The sequence below is a fragment of the Pholcus phalangioides genome, unplaced genomic scaffold (genome assembly GCF_987345545.1).
Source record: "Pholcus phalangioides strain wild (caught in Gottingen) unplaced genomic scaffold, Ppha-v1.0 ptg000022l_1, whole genome shotgun sequence".
NCBI lineage: Eukaryota > Metazoa > Arthropoda > Arachnida > Araneae > Pholcidae > Pholcus > Pholcus phalangioides.
Window position 1 is genome coordinate 18,102,568 of NW_028301615.1, and position 21,098 is coordinate 18,123,665.

General features: G+C 42.3%; 1 protein-coding gene across 2 annotated transcripts in view; it reads left to right on the top strand.

The window, feature by feature from the left end:
- LOC149069925 (platelet glycoprotein 4-like) overlaps positions 1-21,098 on the top strand; it is a 72,140-nt gene that overhangs the window by 35,398 nt on the left and 15,644 nt on the right. For both annotated transcript variants that reach the window (XM_089250184.1, XM_089250185.1), the window contains exons 2-5: positions 14,289-14,449; positions 15,361-15,502; positions 19,797-20,030; positions 20,118-20,209. In XM_089250184.1, the coding sequence (XP_089106310.1) occupies positions 14,289-14,449; positions 15,361-15,502; positions 19,797-20,030; positions 20,118-20,209 (629 nt within the window). The remainder of the gene's footprint in view (positions 1-14,288; positions 14,450-15,360; positions 15,503-19,796; positions 20,031-20,117; positions 20,210-21,098) is intronic.

The following is a 21,098-nucleotide window of genomic DNA, read 5'->3' on the forward strand; positions in this document are numbered from 1 at the left end:
ACCCACCTTTACTCATTGATGGTTACTGTGAGTAGTGACATTCAAGCAGAAAATTTTCTTGCAATCTGCCCTGAAATGCAATTTTAAATTGAGCCATTAGGCACTCGTCGTGCAATTTTGGAATAGCTGCACAACCTAATTGGGGCATATGAATTTTTGTCTATAGTTTGCATGAAATTCGATACAGTTAGTTTCATTTGACACCCATGTGCATCATGTTGCGAATTAGAACCGACGGCTCTTCCTCGGGTAGCCACAAGGTCATACCAAGGACATAAATATAATGCCCTTAATTGAAGATTCCGAATTCGCACTAATCTGTTGGATTTCCCACGGACAGATATGTATTTTGGAAACTTTACAATCAGATAAATGCGACTTTTGCGGCCACTCAATCGATGCGATTGTTTTGCGTTATTTTCCCCGCTGACTTGCGCAGTTAACTTTTGCACAATCTGATCGACGACAGCGTAAATACGCGTAATCTCGTGGATCTAGAACTGGGCTCGTGTTGATGGGATCTCGCCATACCCTGACCAATGAAGAAAACTATCGTCGTTCACTCGTATGTTCAATTGCATAAAGCGCATCCGCGATAACGTCGATTTATCTGGTGATGGGGCTGACGGTGGAAGGTCAACATCTCATTTTGATCGGACTCTTACTCAGCAAAAAGTTCATTAACCACATCATAGACCTTCTCTACGCCACTTACATTTCGGGAACACTGCACTCTGACTTCCGAAATGTCGCCCAAATTAGTTTAGTCTTCTGTCAGAAAAATGTGACGTCAATGCAACGAGATCCTTAACACTACATTCCGACAATGCACGTGACCATCCAGAAACTGTGCACGAAGGATATACTGAACAATCTAGTCACTCAACGACGCAGTGCTTATAGCACCACATTAGCGTAGTGCTTTTTCATTCATACGTTGAGCTAAATTTTTAAACGCTTAAGCCAGAGCCACAAGTCATTCACAATTATTTGAATTCCGCGATGCAAGGAAGCAGCAATGTCATAGGCTGACTACACACTGACCCAGCTTGGCTCAATATTCTTTTCAAGAACACTGTTCAAACTGTTGGCGTTCTTCGACCAATGTGTGGTCAGACCGATTGGAAGATCGAGAAGGAAGGTGGCACCTTTCCGACTTTGCGTTTGACACATGCCTTTTACAATGGTCTGTCACGTCTTTAATCCTACCAGTATTTTGTATAACAGTTCGTTCCTTCATGATGGTTTGTCACTTTTCCAGTAATTGAAGAAAACCCGGGCACATAGCCTGGTATTATGACTGAGCATGAATGACAAGATATTACGTAATTTCTATCGGCACATTCTCAAACAAGATTCTCCTCGGTAAAGCGTTATCGAGTCTTAATTATTATAATGTTAGTATTTATCTCTTAGCTAATGTTTTCCATATCGATTTACCGTTTATGGGACTACAGAAGTAATTATCTCGTGACCCGTTTCAGCTAAAGGCCGGACTATGGTCTCAATTTGAAGCTTATGAAACGGGCTTTCATTTGATATACAACACGCATACTTTTAGGCAACAATGTCGATCGCGTTTTTTTTTTTCGGGTGTATTTGGACTCTCCCTCCCACTTCGAAACGAAATTTTCCTGTAGTGTTATGTAAACATTTTTATCGTATTTTTAATAGTTTTCCTGTTGACTATTTTGCGTCAACCTTTTTGATGACTCTTCATTGCAACTATTATGCTGTTTTCATTAACGAAAACGTCATCTTGTGTTTTTTTTTCCTTGGAGGAAATGGTGTTGCCATTTAGAAAACGACTTCCTAATGTGTTTAAAACTTGGTTTTTCTTTATAAAATAGGAGGAAAAAGGGCGTTTTGATTTAAACATAAATTACTACGTGGTTTCTCGGAAGAGTTCTCGAACATTCCTCAAGGTGTTGGAGATCGGACCTTGCGAGGTGTCGAAAATAATGAAGAAAGGTTTCCTTCAGAGTTTTTTTTTCTATTGATTTCAATGGAAATTCTAGGAAGTTTACGAAATGTCAATCTCAAGTCGAACTATAATCGTGACACCTTGATTATAACGTCAATAGTTCGTGATCCTGTCCGAATGCTAATCAATCTTTTAGTATAATCCGGCAATACCTCAATTAAAGTTCCGAAGGATCTAGCATTCTCTTAAAATTGCCAGTTGTTATTAATCTTTCTTGGCCAGTCTCTAGTCCAGGTTAGGGGCGCATTTCCACATGCCAGAGTTATACGCGTTTCGTAATCTAGTGGTGCTACCGCCTTATTTGGAAGTGGTGGTTGTCTGAATTTTCATATTGTGAGAGTATCGTGTTGGTCTGTCATTGCGGGGAGATTGTTTCAAGCGAGCGACAAACTCTTGAATTCACGCCCCGAACTTGGGGAACTTAAAGTTGGGGGGGGGGGGGGAGGGAAACCAAGGTATACCAGTCAAGTCGGAGTGTCAATCTATTTTTTGAACGCTGCATATGAACGACAGACGAACATTCCCTGAATAAGCGACAAAAAATTACATCCGAGGTGGCTCCTTTTTCATCGATTTCTGAATTCTAGGTGGTTGCTCGAACCCGCGGTATCAAATATACTGTGAGCACTGCCGACGCCACCTGGATTTTACCTCCTAAAATTCGGTCAGTCTCGAAGATATGCTACTCCCCGTTGAGGAAATGAGTGCTTGTTTCGCTTTAAGCTCCATCAGGCTTTTTGGATCACGTGATATTTTCCTTTTTTTTTTTTTTTTTTTTTTTTTAGGGACAACTGTATCCAAGGTAACCAATATGGCGACTTCATGCGAGACTCGGGAAAACATAGATTAAAGAAACGTAGAACTGAATCTTTTTCTTTGATGGGCGCTAGATGTTTCGAAAATTCTTTTGAAGTTCAAGTTACCCATCTGCCTGCTTTTACTTATACAAATACAACGCCACAACAGGCAAACTGCCCAACGAGGTGGCTGACTTAAGAACATCATGGATCCTCGAGCCATTTTTTTGGAGGCCCTACCTACTACTGCTACACCACACAGCACCTCCCCCCCGCTGAACCCCCAACGAATCCGTACATGCGGGAGTGTACGTGTAGTGAAACCTGACGTGAAGTGTGTTTCTCTGTAATGCTTATGTGTAGTGCTGCCATCTGCCACCACAGTGAAGTGTTATGATTTATCGTTGTAGGACTGTTGCTCTGTGGCGAGACTTTTTAACGGGGAGATCGGCTCGCATTTGCGCCTTGAAGTTGGCAACCACAGAAAACCAACTTCAGCCGACCACCACTGTGGGGTTCGAACCCGGATCCTCGCATCGCGAGTCCGTCACTATAACCACTCGACCACCACAGCACTTCAAAAAATGCTTAAAGCTGCGGAATTTCTTCAATGTACTTTATGGGGCCCATAATTTTAAAACATCCTAAACTATATTTTCATGCTCGAGAAGATATTGATTTCAACTTTTTCTGTTACTGCATGGATATTCAAAAGTAGGTCCGGCCAATTACTTTATATATAATTTTCTGGGCTTCGTATCTCTAAGCGAACTCAATATTTCAAAAATAGAGAATTCAATTTTTAAAATTGTGGCAGAAAATCCATCCCACTAAATCTCCAAGTTTCTACAGTAAATTCGGCAATTTTAACATTTATTTCTATGGGGATCATCTTGTGCCTGTCCCTCAAAGTGATGCTGATTATGACGTCTCTTCGAAAAGTAATTTCGACCCCATGCATCTAAACAAAAAAAAATCATTGAGAAAGCTTTAGCATTTTCTTTCTTTTATTGAAACAATTTCATCACAGCATCTGATTACATATTTTGACCAAGTATCTTGTTAAAAAAAGCAAAAACGCTGCGGTTTTTTCTCCTCCAATTTCTTCATTCCTTGAATATCGCGTTTTATACCGCGTTTATGGCCGCGTATATTATGAGTCGTATGTGATGAGGACAATGATTAATGGCACAATGGTGTCGTTTTTATTGGCTCTGGGAGGTGATCAAACCGTCATTTTCTCAATTATGTAGAAATCCCGTAAATAAAACCAGATTTTTTATATATACGATAACCTTTTTCTCGGGCATGTTTCGCAACATGAACGGTTATAATATCGTTGACCGACTTGCGGTCAAACTATTCGAGAGTCAGGCCCTGGAGTCATCGTTCACAAACAAACCACCAAAAGCGGTTAAATACCATTTTTTTATTACTTTATTGAATTACTCTGCATTCGGATCACGAATGGAAAGTCTCGTGGAAAAGCTCGCAAGGTTAGGACACGCTTCGGGCGAATAAATATATTCGGAATAATATGTACGTATTTTGTTTAGTCTCCTGAGTTTCTTTTCCCTCGCTTTCATTCAGTCAAACTAATTGATCAGTCATTTTTACGGCTCGCAGGTGTCGCGTGACTCGAGATAAACACGTGGAAACTTCCAACTTGTCGATTATGGAGGGACAGCCGCATTTTCTTTTGTCTAGTCAATTATCTTCCGGTATTGATAATTGATAATTATCGGCACCTAATCGTGTTAATTGAATCGCCGGCGAATTTATTTCATTCATACGTACGTTGGGATATTGAATATTCATTTTTCTAAAGCCATTTATCTCTGTAGGAATTTCCGCTGGACTCCGATAGTTTTGTCTTTATGGGCACGTGACTCGCCGCTCGTTGGCGCTGTAGCGGGCGTTTCATCCGAGTTTCACAAACAAAACTTAAACGACAGGACGCTAAGACAAGTATGAAAGATTGTTTCCTCCACCTCAGTGTGGTCCTCAGTCTGTTTTTGTAGTAAGTCTCTGAGGAAGGGTTACGATCACAGGTGGAAGTGGGCATGAAAACGAGGGAACAGTGTCTTCCCCAAGGCAATCAAAAATCGGACATTTAATATATTTTGACGTCTTCAATATCCTGCTTTTGTTCAGATAAATCTCTCCTGAGGATAGTAAATTGAAAGTTTTAATATTTCTAGGAAATATTCCCTGTACCCTACCTCCCTAATCCCCCCAGCGTCTCGCCTAAAAAGTTAATTCTGTGTACGTCCCTGGTCAATTCTGCATCCTTCGGACTGGATTACGAGCAATAACGTTACCAGAATGAAGTCGGCTGAGGTCTCTGCATGTTGATAATGAGTGTTTTTCCCCTTTGGACATTTTCCTGTAAAGTCGACTTATCCAAAAGATGACAATGCTGAACGAGAGATCCTAGCCTGGTGTAACCCTGGGAAAGGTGATTGCTTCCCAACCCCCCCCCCCCACCTCCGGATAGCGTGAAATGCAACAGAAAATAGGTCCCGGGAACACAATCTACTTAGCAGCACGAAAGCACGCTAGTCTCGTGCAAATGCAGTCAATGAGCTTAATTTCTAGCAGATGCTACCAATATGTCGGGCCATAATGGTTCTTTCTCGTAAAGACATTATATTTGCCGTACGCTCTTTACTCCCATTGGTTCCCCTCCCCCACAATTTAATCTGGTTTATACTACAGCAGCTCGCCATATACTTTTCTGAAATTTCATTGTTCCCCCACCACTTTGGACTCCTAGAAGACCCAGGACTATCTTTTTGGAAACCGCAGGTACTGAAATGCAGAACAGAAGCAGACTTCAGATACCATTTGCTTGGTTGTGGATACCAAAACGTACATTGAATACTACTAAACCAGACGTGTACCTTGTACCAATTCGTTAGAAATTACGCAGAGGAATATGGACATGTCGGAATGCGTGTGCAGTGAACCTGATGCGAAGTTTGTCATGCTTGTTGTGTGTATGCTCCACTCAGATAAATTGATAGCAGATGGAAGTGTATGTTCATCTTCTATTCAATGTACAATCTAAATTCGCTACGAATAGTTTTCGCCACATTAATGGGAAAAGTAGCCAAACATACCATGAATGTGTTCAGCTTTAATTTTATAGAGAAACCACAAAAGTGCGAATATGTCGTGAGAACGATATTATGCAGAGTCAAATAATTCTACCGTGTAAATGAGACTTGATAGTACCCATTTTGACAGTTTTCATAATGGAACCCCAGGGTCGCAATCAACTTATTCAAGGGATACGTGCAAGCAGAAATCGCGATAATATGGCAACCCTACTCATGATTAGAGGGAAATTTTTCAGTCCCAGGCAATTGAAGGGGGGGGGGGGGAAATCGTTCCTTCGCAACGGTATTGTATATCAAATATTTTCCCCGTCACTCCCAGGATGACTTTAGAATTTCCCTTTTTTTTGGCGCCAGGAGCTTCAATAGCAGTTTAAAATTTACAGAAGTTATTCGCTCGAAAGTCCGTCGGAAAACTTTCTGGGACACTGGAGTTGGCTTTAAATGGCGAGATTTTTCTACTGGGAGAATCTACTGTAACTGCTTATCTACGCGATAAGAGGTCGTTATAACGGAGTTTGACTATTTCCATATCAAAGGAATAAATGGTAGCTGTACTTCTTGAGTGACGTGTTATAAGGAATCCAGACTCGATCATTATCATTCAATGATAGGACCGAATTCAGACTTTGGCTCGCAGTAGCATGTGCATTTGGTGGACTAGTTTCGCACCTAACTTCAAGAGGATGCTTGAATTATCGCTTCGTCGGCACAAAATTTTAATAGCGGGGGAGAGAGAAGAGAGCAAATTCTGCGATAAAGATTACGTGTAGAGCTATGCCAGAGGGGCGACAAGAGACTGACGACCTTATCTCATTTCTTATGCCGTCTCTATCTTTTTTAGACATTGTGGGACAGTAAGTAAGGAATCATTAACGAGAGATGCTTTGGTTGCGTAATGCCTGATAAGATATGGTTTTGAAGACTCCTTTCTATCCGCAACGATATTCAAGGAAACTCGTGGAAAGTTGCGACTAAATTCAAATTTTCTTAAACTTTGCTGTTTTAGACTTGTTTGCTAATGCCGCCCTCCCACCTATGCCACTATCGCCTCCTCACTCGCTATACGCTCCCTCGGTGATTCACCCCTTCCACTGTTCCGTTCGCAATGCCTAATGTACAGCTTACTCACGCACATCCTAGACCCTCCACTCAATTCCCTAGACAGGTGTCTGGCGGGTCCGAAGCCAGAATTTTTCGCAGGCTTCTCTAAAGCAAATTTATATTAAATGTATAACCCTTTCAGACTCTGGTGCCACAAATAGTGTGGGAGTTTTTTCGCTGTAGAATTTTTTTGACGTCGAGGAGTTAAGCATGACTTAAAGGATTGTGTAAGTTTTGAGTTATAAATATGATGAATATGAACTTTAGGAGGCGCTCATCAGAGGGGGGCAGCTCTTGAAGTTAGATTTTCAGGGGCCTTCAAGGAGAATATGTAATAAATCATTTTTTCCGGAGGCACAATTTAGCGATGGAAATTGTAGGAAATATTGCAGGTGTGTGAAGAGACGAATATACCCTGCATCATCTTGGCTGAAAAAAATTTGAACGAAGCGAGTTATTTTTCTTTAGAAAGGAACTTGAATGTCAGCAAATCTTCATGTTTTTAACCACTTTACGATCAAGGACGTAATATTGCGTCCAGTCAAACGAGCTGTTTTCTTTTCTCTTATCTCAGTCGGCCTTTGTTGTAACCCTGCGAAGTTCTTTTTACCTTCCTTTTACTTCTCTACAATATTGACTTTTCCCCCAAATATGATGTATCCTTCTACTATATACGTATAAAAGCAAGAAATGATCTGGTTGGTTCAGGGTGAAAAAAGAAATCTACTTGGTATAACTAGACTCTTATCTGCACTTATCTAACCTTTCATTTTCTCTTCAATTTCTTTTATCTAACGTGTGGTTAGGTTAGGACGAGGTTACCATATTTTTCGCACATTTAGTCAAATAGATCTGAATTTCTCACCGAAACCTTGTAAGCGAAGCGGTTAGAGAGTTCGAGATGCAATTTCGGGTCCCAGGGTTCAATGTTTGGACTTTTTTTTTAGCCGCGACATCCCTAAATCACATTAGATCCGCAATGGACGCCCTTAATTTTTTGACGTGAATGCATCTTTTTAAATCGCCTGACTATACTGGGAGCAGCATTCTCAAAGTTGCGTGACGAAATTGTTTAAGCGCTCGTATCTCCGGAAGTACCCAACGCATGTAGTCGAACTATAAGAGGAGGCAGAGGAGCCGGTCTTTGGTTAACAATCACCACCGCAGTATATTGTAGCACGGGGGGTCAATATTTCCAGAATTCTATATCTTTGTTTGAATTTAAGTTTTGAAGGAACGGGAGTGAACACCTGGGCCGTCTTAAGAGCATAATGAGCCCCTGGGCCAAGTGATTTTTCTGAGGCCCTATATGGCAATCTCAAATTTCAACGATCTAATTTTTGTGAGGCCCTCTTCTTGAGGCCCCTGGGCAGTGCCCGGGTGGACCCATGTGTTAAGACGTCATTGCTTAACACCCGAAGTGAAGAAAACGGGTGCCAGGGACCCCGCCGGTGAATGATTGCTGCATCATGCATACTCCTCACTAACACGATGACATTACTTCCACATGATTCGGCTCCACTAGTAATCAAAGTTGCTTTTTTTGTCAAAATAGACATAACGTTGAGTAACAGATTTGTCCCGCTGTACATGATCCCAAAACTCGTACTATCACCCTTCATTATAGTAGTAAAGAGAATTTTTCCCTATTAGAGAAAAATATGGTTCTAACCCGCTTATTTGAAGGATACGTGCATTAACACACCGCCAAAATATGGCAACCTTCCTTACATCAGGACAAGTGACGGATATTCTTCCAATCACGATTACGAAGGGGAAAATGGTTCCTTTCCCAAATATTAATGCCAAAGCCCGAAGTTGGTCACTTCGCGAACTAAGCTCAACGCTCGTCCATCCAGCCAATGCCCGTATTTCGTCTTTTCGCTTGGCTTTTGCCGGCCCCTTATATTGATCCCTAATATATGGATCATTAAGATGTCGATACGGATTCATTTGATCATTAGGGTTGCTATGGCTAATTATAAAGACATTATCGCAAAAGAATACGTCAACGTGATGACCCGGAATCATAGGGATCCGGATGTATAGGGTTCGGCGAGAGCTCGAATTTTTAACATTGACCCGGTCAACTGGGCCGGCCAGTTTACGAAGTGGCCAACTTCGGGCTTTAGCAGTAACATTATATATATATATATATATATATATATATATATATATATATATATATATATATATATATATATATATATATATATATATATATATATATATATATATATATATATATATATATATATATATATATATATATATATATATATATTATATTATATTATATTATATTATATTATATTATATTATATTATATTATATTATATTATATTATATTATATTATATTATATTATATTATATTATATTATATTATATTATATTATATTATATTATATTATATTATATTATATTATATTATATTATATTATATTATATTATAATATATATATATATATTATATTATATATATATATATATATATATATATATATATTATATATATATATATATATATATATATATATATATATATATATATATATATATATATATATATATATATATATATATATTATATTATATTATATATATATATATATATATATATATATATATATATATATATATATATATATATATATATATATATATATATATATATATATATATATATATATATATATATATATATATATATTATATATATATATATATATATATATATATATATATATATATATTATATTATATTATATATATATATATATATATATAAATTTAAAGAAAATACTTTCCCTCATTTCAAGTATCACTTCAGGAAGTAACTTTACTCCTTTTTTTTGACGCCAATTTCCATGTTAACATTGCAAATATCATTAGTCGACCCTAGACTCCATTGAACAAATTATCTTTATGGTACTATAACTCATTTTAGCGGCAGAGTTCTGGCACACCCTGTATACGGAACGTGTGGTCACTTAACTAGTCAATATTTTTGTTTCCATTAGCACAACCTGTATTCACAACTCCAACACCCCAGAGCTAAAACACTTCCCCGCTTATTAGGGAGTGAAGGGACCCGCCGGTGAATGATCACTGCATGTATACTCACCGGACATTACTTCTACTTGGATCCTCATCTACCAGTATTCAAATACTTTTGTCAAAAAAGGCATTTTGCCAAAAAAAAACAACGTATGGGAGGGACAGATCTGTCCATCTTTTGTAATGGAGGCCAAAGTCATGTATTCGTGGTATACCTTACCTTGCAATACTTTAGAAGTCGCCAAAATATGGCTACTTTCATCAAAAAATGGCTACGGTTATGTCGATTGCCATGACGTAATCAAGCGTATTGCGAAATTGGTTTCGTTTTCAACCTCGTATTAAAATGTTGTAATTGAAATATCATGATGACTCATGACTACTTCCGAAAAAGCCATTAAGGAAAGTCACCACGTTATAACGTACGTGACCGGCTCCGGTGACCGATGCGACGCGCCAAACATGCGCATCGAGCAGTTAAGTGTTGGTCCAAATAACTCTTTTCTTACTCAGTCTTTCGGCCAACGCCCATCACTCGAAGCCAATTCCCTGTAATGAATACGAGCGATCACGAGGGGGGAAAAAACCTGACTGACCCTTTGTCATGGGAACAGAGGATAATGTTGACCAATCATTGAACTTGAATCTCGATAATGGCGGGAGATTTCGCAACTGGTCCCGTCCCATAGCGAAAGAGTTGGCATTCGGCCGACTTGTTAATTGATGCTCGTATAAATTCATTCATTATGGGGTCACGTGCTTCGAATTGATCATGTCTGAAAACGCGCCATGTAATTGCTCGCGGTTGTGGGGGGGGGGGGGAAGAAAAGCTTTCATTACAGCTGTGAGACGCGGCTTCATCCTGGGGCTCGGGACTATTCTCAGTGTTCCACCTATAAATTAATAATTCACTATTGACGAGGCTGTAAGTCATGCCTGAGAGCATGCCCCCCCCCCCATTCTGGATATGGGATTTTTTGCGGACCCCGGTCACTTTCCACGGGCCCTTCTATAGTTAATTTATAGCGTGTGAAAGCAAGAGTTGTCCCTGGCCTCCAGTACTAGAGCCCGCCAAAGATCCCAACCTGGCGCTAGTCCACGATGATGGGGTGCGACTTAAGAGAATACTCGCTAGGATGAAAGTACACACCAGCCTACCACTTTACATTCATTCGCAAAACCGTAATACCAGATCTCGTCATCAGAGATGGATTTCCTCATGAGCAGTATAATTCGTCCAAGGCCCCAAAATTTTGGGTTTTGGGATCAGAACTGGTGAAACGGGACAACTTTAACAAATGTGTCCATAGTCGGGACTTCGTGTCCATATTGCCTATATTAGATACGGTGCTGATTTTCGAGTTCAAGTATACACATATGTAATTAAGAAAGTCTATTCATGGAAGTGGCATAAAGATGTGCATGAGTGACGTAAAGAGCGATCTGTAAAATGCAAAGCCGCTTGAAAGTTGCTCTTAATGTAACTTTGGTAAAATGTGTGCATAGGCGTACGCAGAATTTTCTCGCGGTTTTCAATTTTTTCTTAACTGGGTTCACGTTTTTTCCTGCAAAATGACACTAATCTAGGCTTGGGGGGTTAGACCCCCCCCCCCCCCCCCGCGTACGCAAATGTGCATGGGAGTGACATAAGAGCGAAGGACTGACAGCGAACGGCCAAAGCAGCGATTAGGAAACTCTGCATGTAACCAAAACAGCAGTGGTTCTCAACTTTTATAGACTCTCGGCCTTTTTTTAGTGCATATTCCTTCGGGGTCCCACCATAGAAATTTTAAATTAAATTTGCAGATTTATTTTACTCGAGCGGCCGCGGAGTTTTTGGGAAGTACTCGCGGAGCACCGGTTGGGAACCGCTGCCTTAAACTTTACTTGCGTGGCCATCAAAACAATTCTTGAAAGTTTCGTCGGCCACGCGACGGCAACAAAAGTAAATCGTCCAGATGTTTTTGTTAACACGTGGCCACATAAACATCCCGTAGAGAGTAGGCCTTGAGCCTTAACCTAGAAATATTATTCAACGTTGATAAATCCTTTGAGGAAACTTCTAGACTGTGAAGCGTGCTTATGGTCAAGGTGGTGAGGACGTTATGGGGGAGTATTATCATGGTCGTGTCAAATGCTTTCAGTGTCACGTAGTCACAACATTCTTTTCTCAAAAGTCGCTCTAATAAATCCCCGTTGAAATGCCTGTCGTGACTCGTAATTCTGCGGCTATTGTGCAGATAACTTTTCGGTGCTCGCGGGGTTTTTCCGTCTGCACTACAGAAATATTTTTAGCAGTCTCTTGAATATTAATTTCGGAAAATGTATATATTTGTAGTAAGTACAAAGTGGGCCAAAAAGTGAATGTTTTGAAAATCGAGGATCGCAAAAGTCGGATGGAAGATGGCGCGCGCGCGCGCTGTGTCGTTTGTATTACTTCAATGCATTAGTCTTTTGTGGACACCGGCGATCCGTTGAGGGGTAGGCATCGGCAGTGTATCGAACCTTTAGGTGCTCGTTTTGGGTTTCGCGTAGGAAATATAGATTCGTGAATCCGTTCAGGAGGTGCTCTGATCCATTCTACATATTTCTGTGGTTGCTCGAGCGCACCCGCGGTAAATCTGGTTCCGACGCCACTAGCGACCGTAAAAGGAGGGTGGTTCCTATCGAAGTTGTTTAGTTATTTGGCTATAAAAGGTGGGCCCACGTTTGCGGGACAACTGTTTAGAGCGGCGATTCCCAACGTGGGGCAATTTGAGTTTTTCTATGAAACCTTGCAACTTTCATTTTTTTAAAAAAAATAAAATTGCAAATTTTTTTCTCTTCAGGGGAAAGGGTTTGCCTAAGGTTCTTAATTTTTATGTTCGAAAATTTGTGAAAGATTGGCACGGGAGGGGACCATGGACCCCCCCCCCCCTTAAAAAATGTTTTTTCATTGCTACAGAGAATGAGCTTGTGCTCTCATCCAAGGTCACGGGCCCCGTGGAGTCTCTGAGGACCCCTGATTAAGAACCACTGCTTTTGAATAAGTAAAAGTAGACAGAAATTGAGGGGCAAAGACCCGTGGTTTTAAAATTCAAGGTGGCAAAGCAAAAGTTCTGGCATTTATAAAAGATAAAATCATACATAAAGCTCAAGACGAGCACCTACAGGGGCAAACACTTCAGACCCCCCCCCCCCCTGAATATTTGATTTCGTTGACAATTGGTGATGTCCGACGATAATGTTACTCTCCGCTATCCGTACAAAGGTTTTTAACAGCTGGCTGATGCGAAGATATATTTTGGAAAGAAAGAAAAAATTCAACTGCCCCTCCGGGGAATCTAACCCACGTCCTTTCACTTTTTCCGGGTGAACGCACTAGACTAGAGGCAACGAATATCTCAATCTTTCCTTGGAGCTCGTGTGCACTGAACATGGGCGGTCGGACCGATCATCTTCGGATAAGTCGCCATCTGGTGGCATTGTCAGCAATTGAGCTTTGGCCTGAGTTAGGTCTCGCCGTCCATTTACGGTCCCGTTGAGCGCACGCGAGCTCCAAGGAAAGATTGAGATATTCGTTACCTCTGTAGTCTAGAGCAGTGTTTCTCAACAGCCTGGCCGCGGCCTGGTACTGGGCCCTGATATCATTCATACCGGACCGCGAGTGATTAGCCGTTCCATTTTTCCTCATTCATTTTCCATTGGTTGTGTGGTTTGACCGGGCCTTCGACTCATAAATATGAATGAAACCGGGCCGCTGGTTTGAAAAGTTCAAGAACCACTGGTCTAGGGCGTTCACCCGGAAAGTGAAAGGACGTAGGTTCGATTCCCTGCAGGGGCAGTTGAATTCTTCCCGAAATATCTTCACATCAGCCAGCTGTTAAAAAAAAAAACTTTGAATTGATGTCCCGTATTTTTTTGATTCAATTTCCCGTATCTTCCTCGATCAAACACCGTCAAGGGGCCATTCAAGTATTACGTAAGCAGATTTTCAGCCACTTTTGACCCCCCCTCCCCGATGCTGACTTAATACTTGAATGACCCCTAACGCGCAGTATTTGATTCCATAATCAGATTACATTTTTCATCTAAAAAACTGTCGTGAAAACGTTAACACCAATTGCAACGGTTATAACGACGAGGCGCTTCTCGGATTATGCAATGTCGTTATAACAATTCGTAACTATTTATTGGCATGTAAATCTGGATATTTTTTTTCTCACGCATGTTCATCTGTATTGCAGAACCTGGTGCTGGCGGAAGGCAAAGACACCTTCAAGAAATGGGAAGTGACGCCGATCCCGATCTACCTTTCCGTGCACCTGTTCAACGTAACGAATCCTTACGAAGTCGAGCACAAGGGAGCCAAGCCCATCCTGCAAGAAGTCGGCCCATACGTATTCGAGTATGTATATCACCACACCAGTAGCTTACGGAGGCGCATTTATGGTTTCGCCGCCCTTCCATTCTATTCTTGACTAATCCCTTTTTCGAATTCGCCACCCTGTGCTATAACCCACTTGTCCGCCACCCCCATTTTTTTTTTTTTTTTTTTTTTTTTTTTTTTTTTGCAAGTGCACCCGACTCTAGTTATTCTTTTAGTCACTTCCATGCACACAATCCGAGTCGATCTTTTAGTTATTCACATGAGTGCTCATTGTTTTGGCCCCTCACATACTTTCACTTGCTCTGGGGTGCTCATTGACGTGGTTTTTTGCTTTATAGGTTACTCTTTTAATCATCTAGGTTCTTTTGGTCGTTCACATGCCTTGCACTCTCACACTGACCTAGTTCTTCTCTGTAGTCTCTTGTGGTCATTCACATGCCTGCACACGCGGTAGGTCACTCTTGTGGTCATTCACATGCCTGCACACGCGGTAGGTCACTCTTGTGGTCATTCACATGCCTGCACACGCGGTAGGTCACTCTTGTGGTCATTCACATGCCTGCACACGCGGTAGGTCACTCTTGTGGTCATTCACATGCCTGCACACGCGGTAGGTCACTCTTGTGGTCATTCACATGCCTGCACACGCGGTAGGTCACTCTTGTGGTCATTCACATGCCTGCACACGCGGTAGGTCACTCCATGTGCTTACGAACTCTAGGTCACAGCGTGAGCAAGTCCCCTACTGTCTCAGAGGCTGATTCAATTAAGGTTATGCAATTTTTTTTTTGCCGCCCCTCTCCCATTCTATTCATTTTCTTGGCCACACATTCTTGAAATTTGCCTCTTCTCTGAACTTGCCGCCCTGGGCTATAGCCACCAAAATAAGTTTCTCCTCCAGACACCAATCTGTATTTTGTCTTCCATAGGCAGCGGCGTAGCAAGAAAGTCATGGACTGGGACTTCCTGAACGATACGGTCACCTACAAGGACTTCAAGACCTTCACGTTCCTGCCGAACATCTCCGCCGACCCGGAAGCGATGATCTATACTCTCAACATGCCCATACTCGTGAGTATTTCGGTAGACAGTACGGACTATACTTTGTCTAGTGTTTCTCAATCTGAGGGCCATTCGACCCCCCTGCTGTTCTGAGATTTTCTAAGGGGGCCACAGGTGAATATTAAGTGACTTCTGCGAAAGGAGACACAAAATGATGTGGAAATAAAAATTCGGATGTAGAGATGAAGCTTCAAGTGAAATATAGTGGTGGGGGTTGACTATATTAATAATGAAGCGGAACTGTCTATATAGAGCCAGAGGGCCTGTTTCTCGCATGGGTAAATGGGGCACGTGGCCAGAGCAAATTTTTTCAGGGCCACAAAAACTGCCTTTTTGTATTTCTGGCGCAACGCGTGCACCCATCCATGCACACGCCTCTACTTCAAAGAAAATTACATATAAGGTACCCCCAAAAACTCTTATTCACCCACGGCTCGAACTTAGAAACAGGTCCTGCCGAGAGCCAGAACCTTAACTGAAGCGCCCAGCCGGACAACCCGGGGTCGAGTGCGTATAAGAAGGGCCCCCCCACAATATTGATACATTTTTATCAAGAGAATTATGTGAATTTGTTTTATATACATGCAGTACCGCCTCTTAACGCATGAGCCCACCCGGGCACCCCAAGAGAAGAGGGAACTCCTCATAAAAATCGGATTTTCGGGAGTAAGCATGTAAATTTGCCTCGTAGGGCTTCAGAAAAATCATTTGGCGGGGACTCGTGACGACCCTTTATGCGGTTCTCTAGCCAGGTCCCCCCCCCCCCCATGCTGCTAAAATGATCCTGCATAGAACCGGGGCCGTCTCAAAACATGGGCCAATCCAGGCATTCCCTTGGGCCTGATATCAATAGGTCTGTCCTTCATGATGAGATCTGGTATCGCGTGATTCGCTAGAGAAAGTAAATGCGTGAGCCGTAAGATCAGTGATCTGTGAAAGGAAGTTTTTCTTCAATATCACTACTGATTAAATTGATTTTTTTCAGGGAAGTTCATAAATAGCGGGAGGAAGCCCTGGGGCCACCAGAAAAATGATCTACAAAGGTTAAAGCTGTGTTTAAGGGGTATTTGGGGGCTCCAGGTAGTCGTGGAATTTCAAGGGCGTGATGCTGTAGAAAATGCTTCAAGTCCCTCCCCCACTCTTTGATCCGACCCATAGGGTCCCATATTTCATCGTCCCTCGGGGGACGATATCGCATTGGGAAATATTGGGAACAAATGAGGTTTTTTTTCGGAGTGTAAATTGTCTGCAGGTGCCCCATTGTTATCCGAAGGGAGGAGCAACGCAGTACCTGTCTGTTATCTGAAGGGCACCATTGACGGGGGGAAGAAGTTGTATATACGGCATTTCAGCACACTACCTATATTTTCCAGTATGAATATGGGGGGGTAGTGATTTTAAGCCCTCCTTGAAAAGGGCAGTGCGGTCATCAAGGGCAAGTCGTGTGGTTAGTCACGTAGGCATTACCTTTTGACGTGTTAGCTTCCCCACGTCTCGTATTGACATGGTGATAGTGACGTGGGCCCTCAAGACGCCCTAAAGCAGTGTTTCTCAACCGCTGGGCCGCGACATCATTCATACCGGGCTGCGACTGATCTGCAGTTTCCTTCTTCCCCCCCCCCCCCAATTCATGTTCCGTTAACAGTGTTTGACGGGACCTTCCACATACAAAAATGAATGAACCCGGGCCGCGGGTTTCCAAAGGTTGAGAACCATTGCCCTAAAGGACATTTCCGCAATAATAGAAGGTACAATGTTGACCTGTTCCAAATTAGTATCAAACTAGCACGAGTTCTATCTTTACCTCATTAAATACGTTACGAGTCCTAAACCTTAATTTAAACCAAGGATGCTCAACCTCTTTAGATGAGTGCGGCCCACTTCATTGGTTTGACAGTATGTCGCGGGCCACTTCAGTTATCTGAAAATGTGCTGCGGGCCACTTGAGTCATCTGGAAATGGATCCATTTAAATCATTTATAAAAATGCAGCGTGCCACTTGAGCGAACTAATAAATGTGGTGCGGGCCACTTAAGATATCTGCAAGTGTGCTACGAGCCAGGTCAGTTAGGTCCAAGCTAAAGTCCGAGTCAGGTCTAAGCTAAATCTAAGACCTGACCGGGGACCCTCTTGGTTGAGCAAACAGGAGCCAGGGAGCCTTCGTATGGGTGTCCGAATATTTTTTGTGGGGCTCGGCTTGAGTCAGATGTAGATTTTTTCCCATTTCTGAAACCCTGGGTGCGCTCGAGCGCCACTGACGGCCCAGGGCCTGAGCTACGTCATTGTTGGGTAAGCCCATGAGTATAGACTGCATTGCCTGCCATATTTACGTCAGCTTTTTTTTTACGTCGATTTTTTTTTTCCGAATACAGAAGTCGCATCGCTGAAGGTGTATTTAGGGGACGATCACCACCTGCTTTTCATCCGCCTGTGCCAGAGGTTCTTGAGCTTTGTGTTCCACGGACCCTTCGGGCCTTGATATAAGAACACTAAATTATTTTTATGTCCCTCACAGGCACCTCTCCAGGGAGTTTGTGGAACCTTGGTAACCAGACTGTGGCCTTAACTAGACCATGATGGGCTTTCTTATCCCTCATCTCCCATTAAATTTGTAGTGTCAATAATTCTACGATTCTCTTACGTTCGCGATCAATTTCAAAATTAGTTGCACTTTCAAAAATTTGTCTTTCGTGTGGATGATGCCCGCTAGATGGCGTCTCGAAATTGCGACTGAAGTTTCGGTTTTCCCATTGAATGTTGTACAGCAGGGTTGCACAACCTTTTCAGTCCGCGGGCAATATGGGGCCATAGAAGCAGATTTTCAGCCATTTTTTACCTCCCTTGTCAGCAAAACACTGACCCCCCCCCCCAGCAAACTTTCGTCAGCAGCTTAGAATATTTAACTTCAAAAAGGGGTGGTTGATGACGTAAGCAACCTTCAAACCCCCTTCCCCCTTGTTATCAAAAGTCAGGAAATTCGAAACCCCCCTCGATGCTGACGTATAACTTGAATGACCCCTTCTGCCGCTAATGGACCAGAAACGAATATATTTAGTGACCATATGTACCGTATTTTACGGGACATTCCCGTAACTTTGGCCTTGACTTTTCTGCCTCCCGTTTTTCTCGATTACCGTAATTTTTATATAGGTTGTGAATTGCAGTAGGCCTTTTTCTCACGATTGGGGGATTTTTAACATTTTAAAAACCTTTGACAATTTTTTTTGCATTAATTATCAACTTTTTTGCTGACGTAATACTTTAATGACCCCTTAGCATCTTGGGGAGGGGGGTTTCGAATTTGCTGACTTTTGATGACAAGGGGAGGGGGGTTTGAAGGTTGCTTACGTCATCAACCACCCCTTTTTGAAGTTGAGAAATATTCTAAGCTGCTGACGGGCGAGGGGAGGTCAGAAATGGCTGAAAATCTGCTTACGTAATACTTGAATGGCCCCTAACATGGGTCATTCAAGCATTACGTCAGTATCGATGGGGGGGGGGAAGAGGTTTGCTGACTTTAGATGGCAAAGGGGAGGGAGGGTTTGGGTGATGCTTACGTCATCAACTACCCCTTTATAGAAATATGAAATATTCTTGACGGCATCTTTAACAGAGTGCCCCCAGAAAACGAGAAAAATGTTTCGCTAGTTTGTGGGTGTCTGAACTAAGTCTACCTGATATTGATAAGCGCTCTACAGAGCCACTTTAATGATCTCTAAATGTTCCGTTATGGCAAACACTGCAGAGGCCTATCTCTAGGGGGGGGGGGGTGATTTGTCCGCGGGATACGGGCTCAGTACATTAGAATTATGGCATAGCTTAGGTGGGTCGAAATGAATTAACAATTTTAAGTTGTTAGCCTTACAATTGAATTCGGCATTGAAATTAACAGAAATTGATTATAACATAAAGGTATTTTCCTCCGAAATTGCAATTTTAAACATATTATTTGCATCAAATTTTCGTGGGGCCCACAAGCCCCCTTTGTTCCCCCTCCACCTACGTCTGATCCGAATGAGGTGGGGGCAGAGCTGACGAAATTTTGCAGCAGGGGAGTGGTCAAATGGCTGAAAATTTGATATAAATACTTGAATGGCCCCCTTATTGGAAACTACTTGCCTTTGGCAATCGTTTTTCCGGCAATTACTATAGCCCATATGGATCCAGATTTCCGGTATTTTTATAAAGGGAATATGGTCGGCCTTTTACTAATACTTATTTTTACCAGAACCCCTAAGCGGGCAGCAGGTTATGAACCTGTTACATAGGATGTCAAAGTGAGAATTTTTTTCCTCCTATGCAGGGAATGTCGATGTTCATACAGAGGCTGAATTATTTCGTTCGGAATATCGCAGCCTCGGCACTGGACGATCTTCTGTTCCAGTATGAGGAAGGCCTGCTATTGCACAAGCCGGCGCGGATTCTGCTCTTCGAGGGCTACAAGGTCCAGCTCATCGAGGACCTCATAAGTCTCGTGAAACCTGTCGTTACGGTTCCCGAAATCCTACCGAACAACACCTTCGGATTCTTATACGGGGTGAGTACCCACATCTGGGACATAATATTATTCAGATAGCCCTCATTGGAAGCTCTCGTGATCTCATTCTCGATTCGTCGTTTACAGAAAAACAACAGCGGCGACGGCATTTTCACCGTGAACACGGGAGCCGAAGACATCAACCACTACACGCAGATCATGAAGTTCAATAACCAAAGGTAAGACAAGTTTTAACTCTTCAAAAATAGTCTTTATGAAAATTACTCGCGAAAAAACTTCTTTTCTCTATTTTCCTTACACTATCAATAACCCTCCCAGATATGCACCTCGTCCATATTCCTTTGCGGAACCTCTAACGAATTGGTACATGCGGGAATGTGCGAGTACGTGTAGTGAAACCTGATGTGAAGTTTGTTTCTGTGTAATGCTTGTTATGTGTAGTGCTGCCATCTTCCACCAGTTTTTCGAACTATGAGTGAAGTGTAATGATTGAATAATTAATCGTTGTAGGCCTGTTGCTCTCTGTGGCGAGACTTTTTAATGGGGAGATTGGCCCGCATTTTCGACTCGAAGTTGGGGACCACAGGAAACCAACTTCAGCCGACCACCACTGCGGGGGGGGGTTCGAACCCGGATCCTCGCGACGAGAGTCCGTCATTATGACCACTCAACCACCGCAGCGGCTTCTCATATGCCTGCGAAATCTAGGACCCCCCATACTAACATAGACAAATTAGAATCTATTCAAAATAAATCCGCTCGCTTCATTCTAAACTGTTGGTCATCCTCTGCGTCCGTCACTAAAATTTTCATTTACTTGCCTGACGCAAGTTGCATCCGCAGGTTTTCCGAGATCAGTCGATTTCTCGCTTGTCCTTTAACTTCTTTCCCCTTACCATTGACCTCTTTACGATCACGGGCGCAGGGCCGCAACTTGATGCTTGGACACCCGGGGCAAACGCGCATTTTGACGCCCGTATGTGATGTTGAGAGGTTTCAGAATGAAATTTGCACCCCCTCGGGTCCCGCCTGCTCCCCCCTAGTTGCGGCCCTGCACGAGCGTAATACTGCGTCCAAACACCAGTGAAATAGGGTTACCAGCCGTCC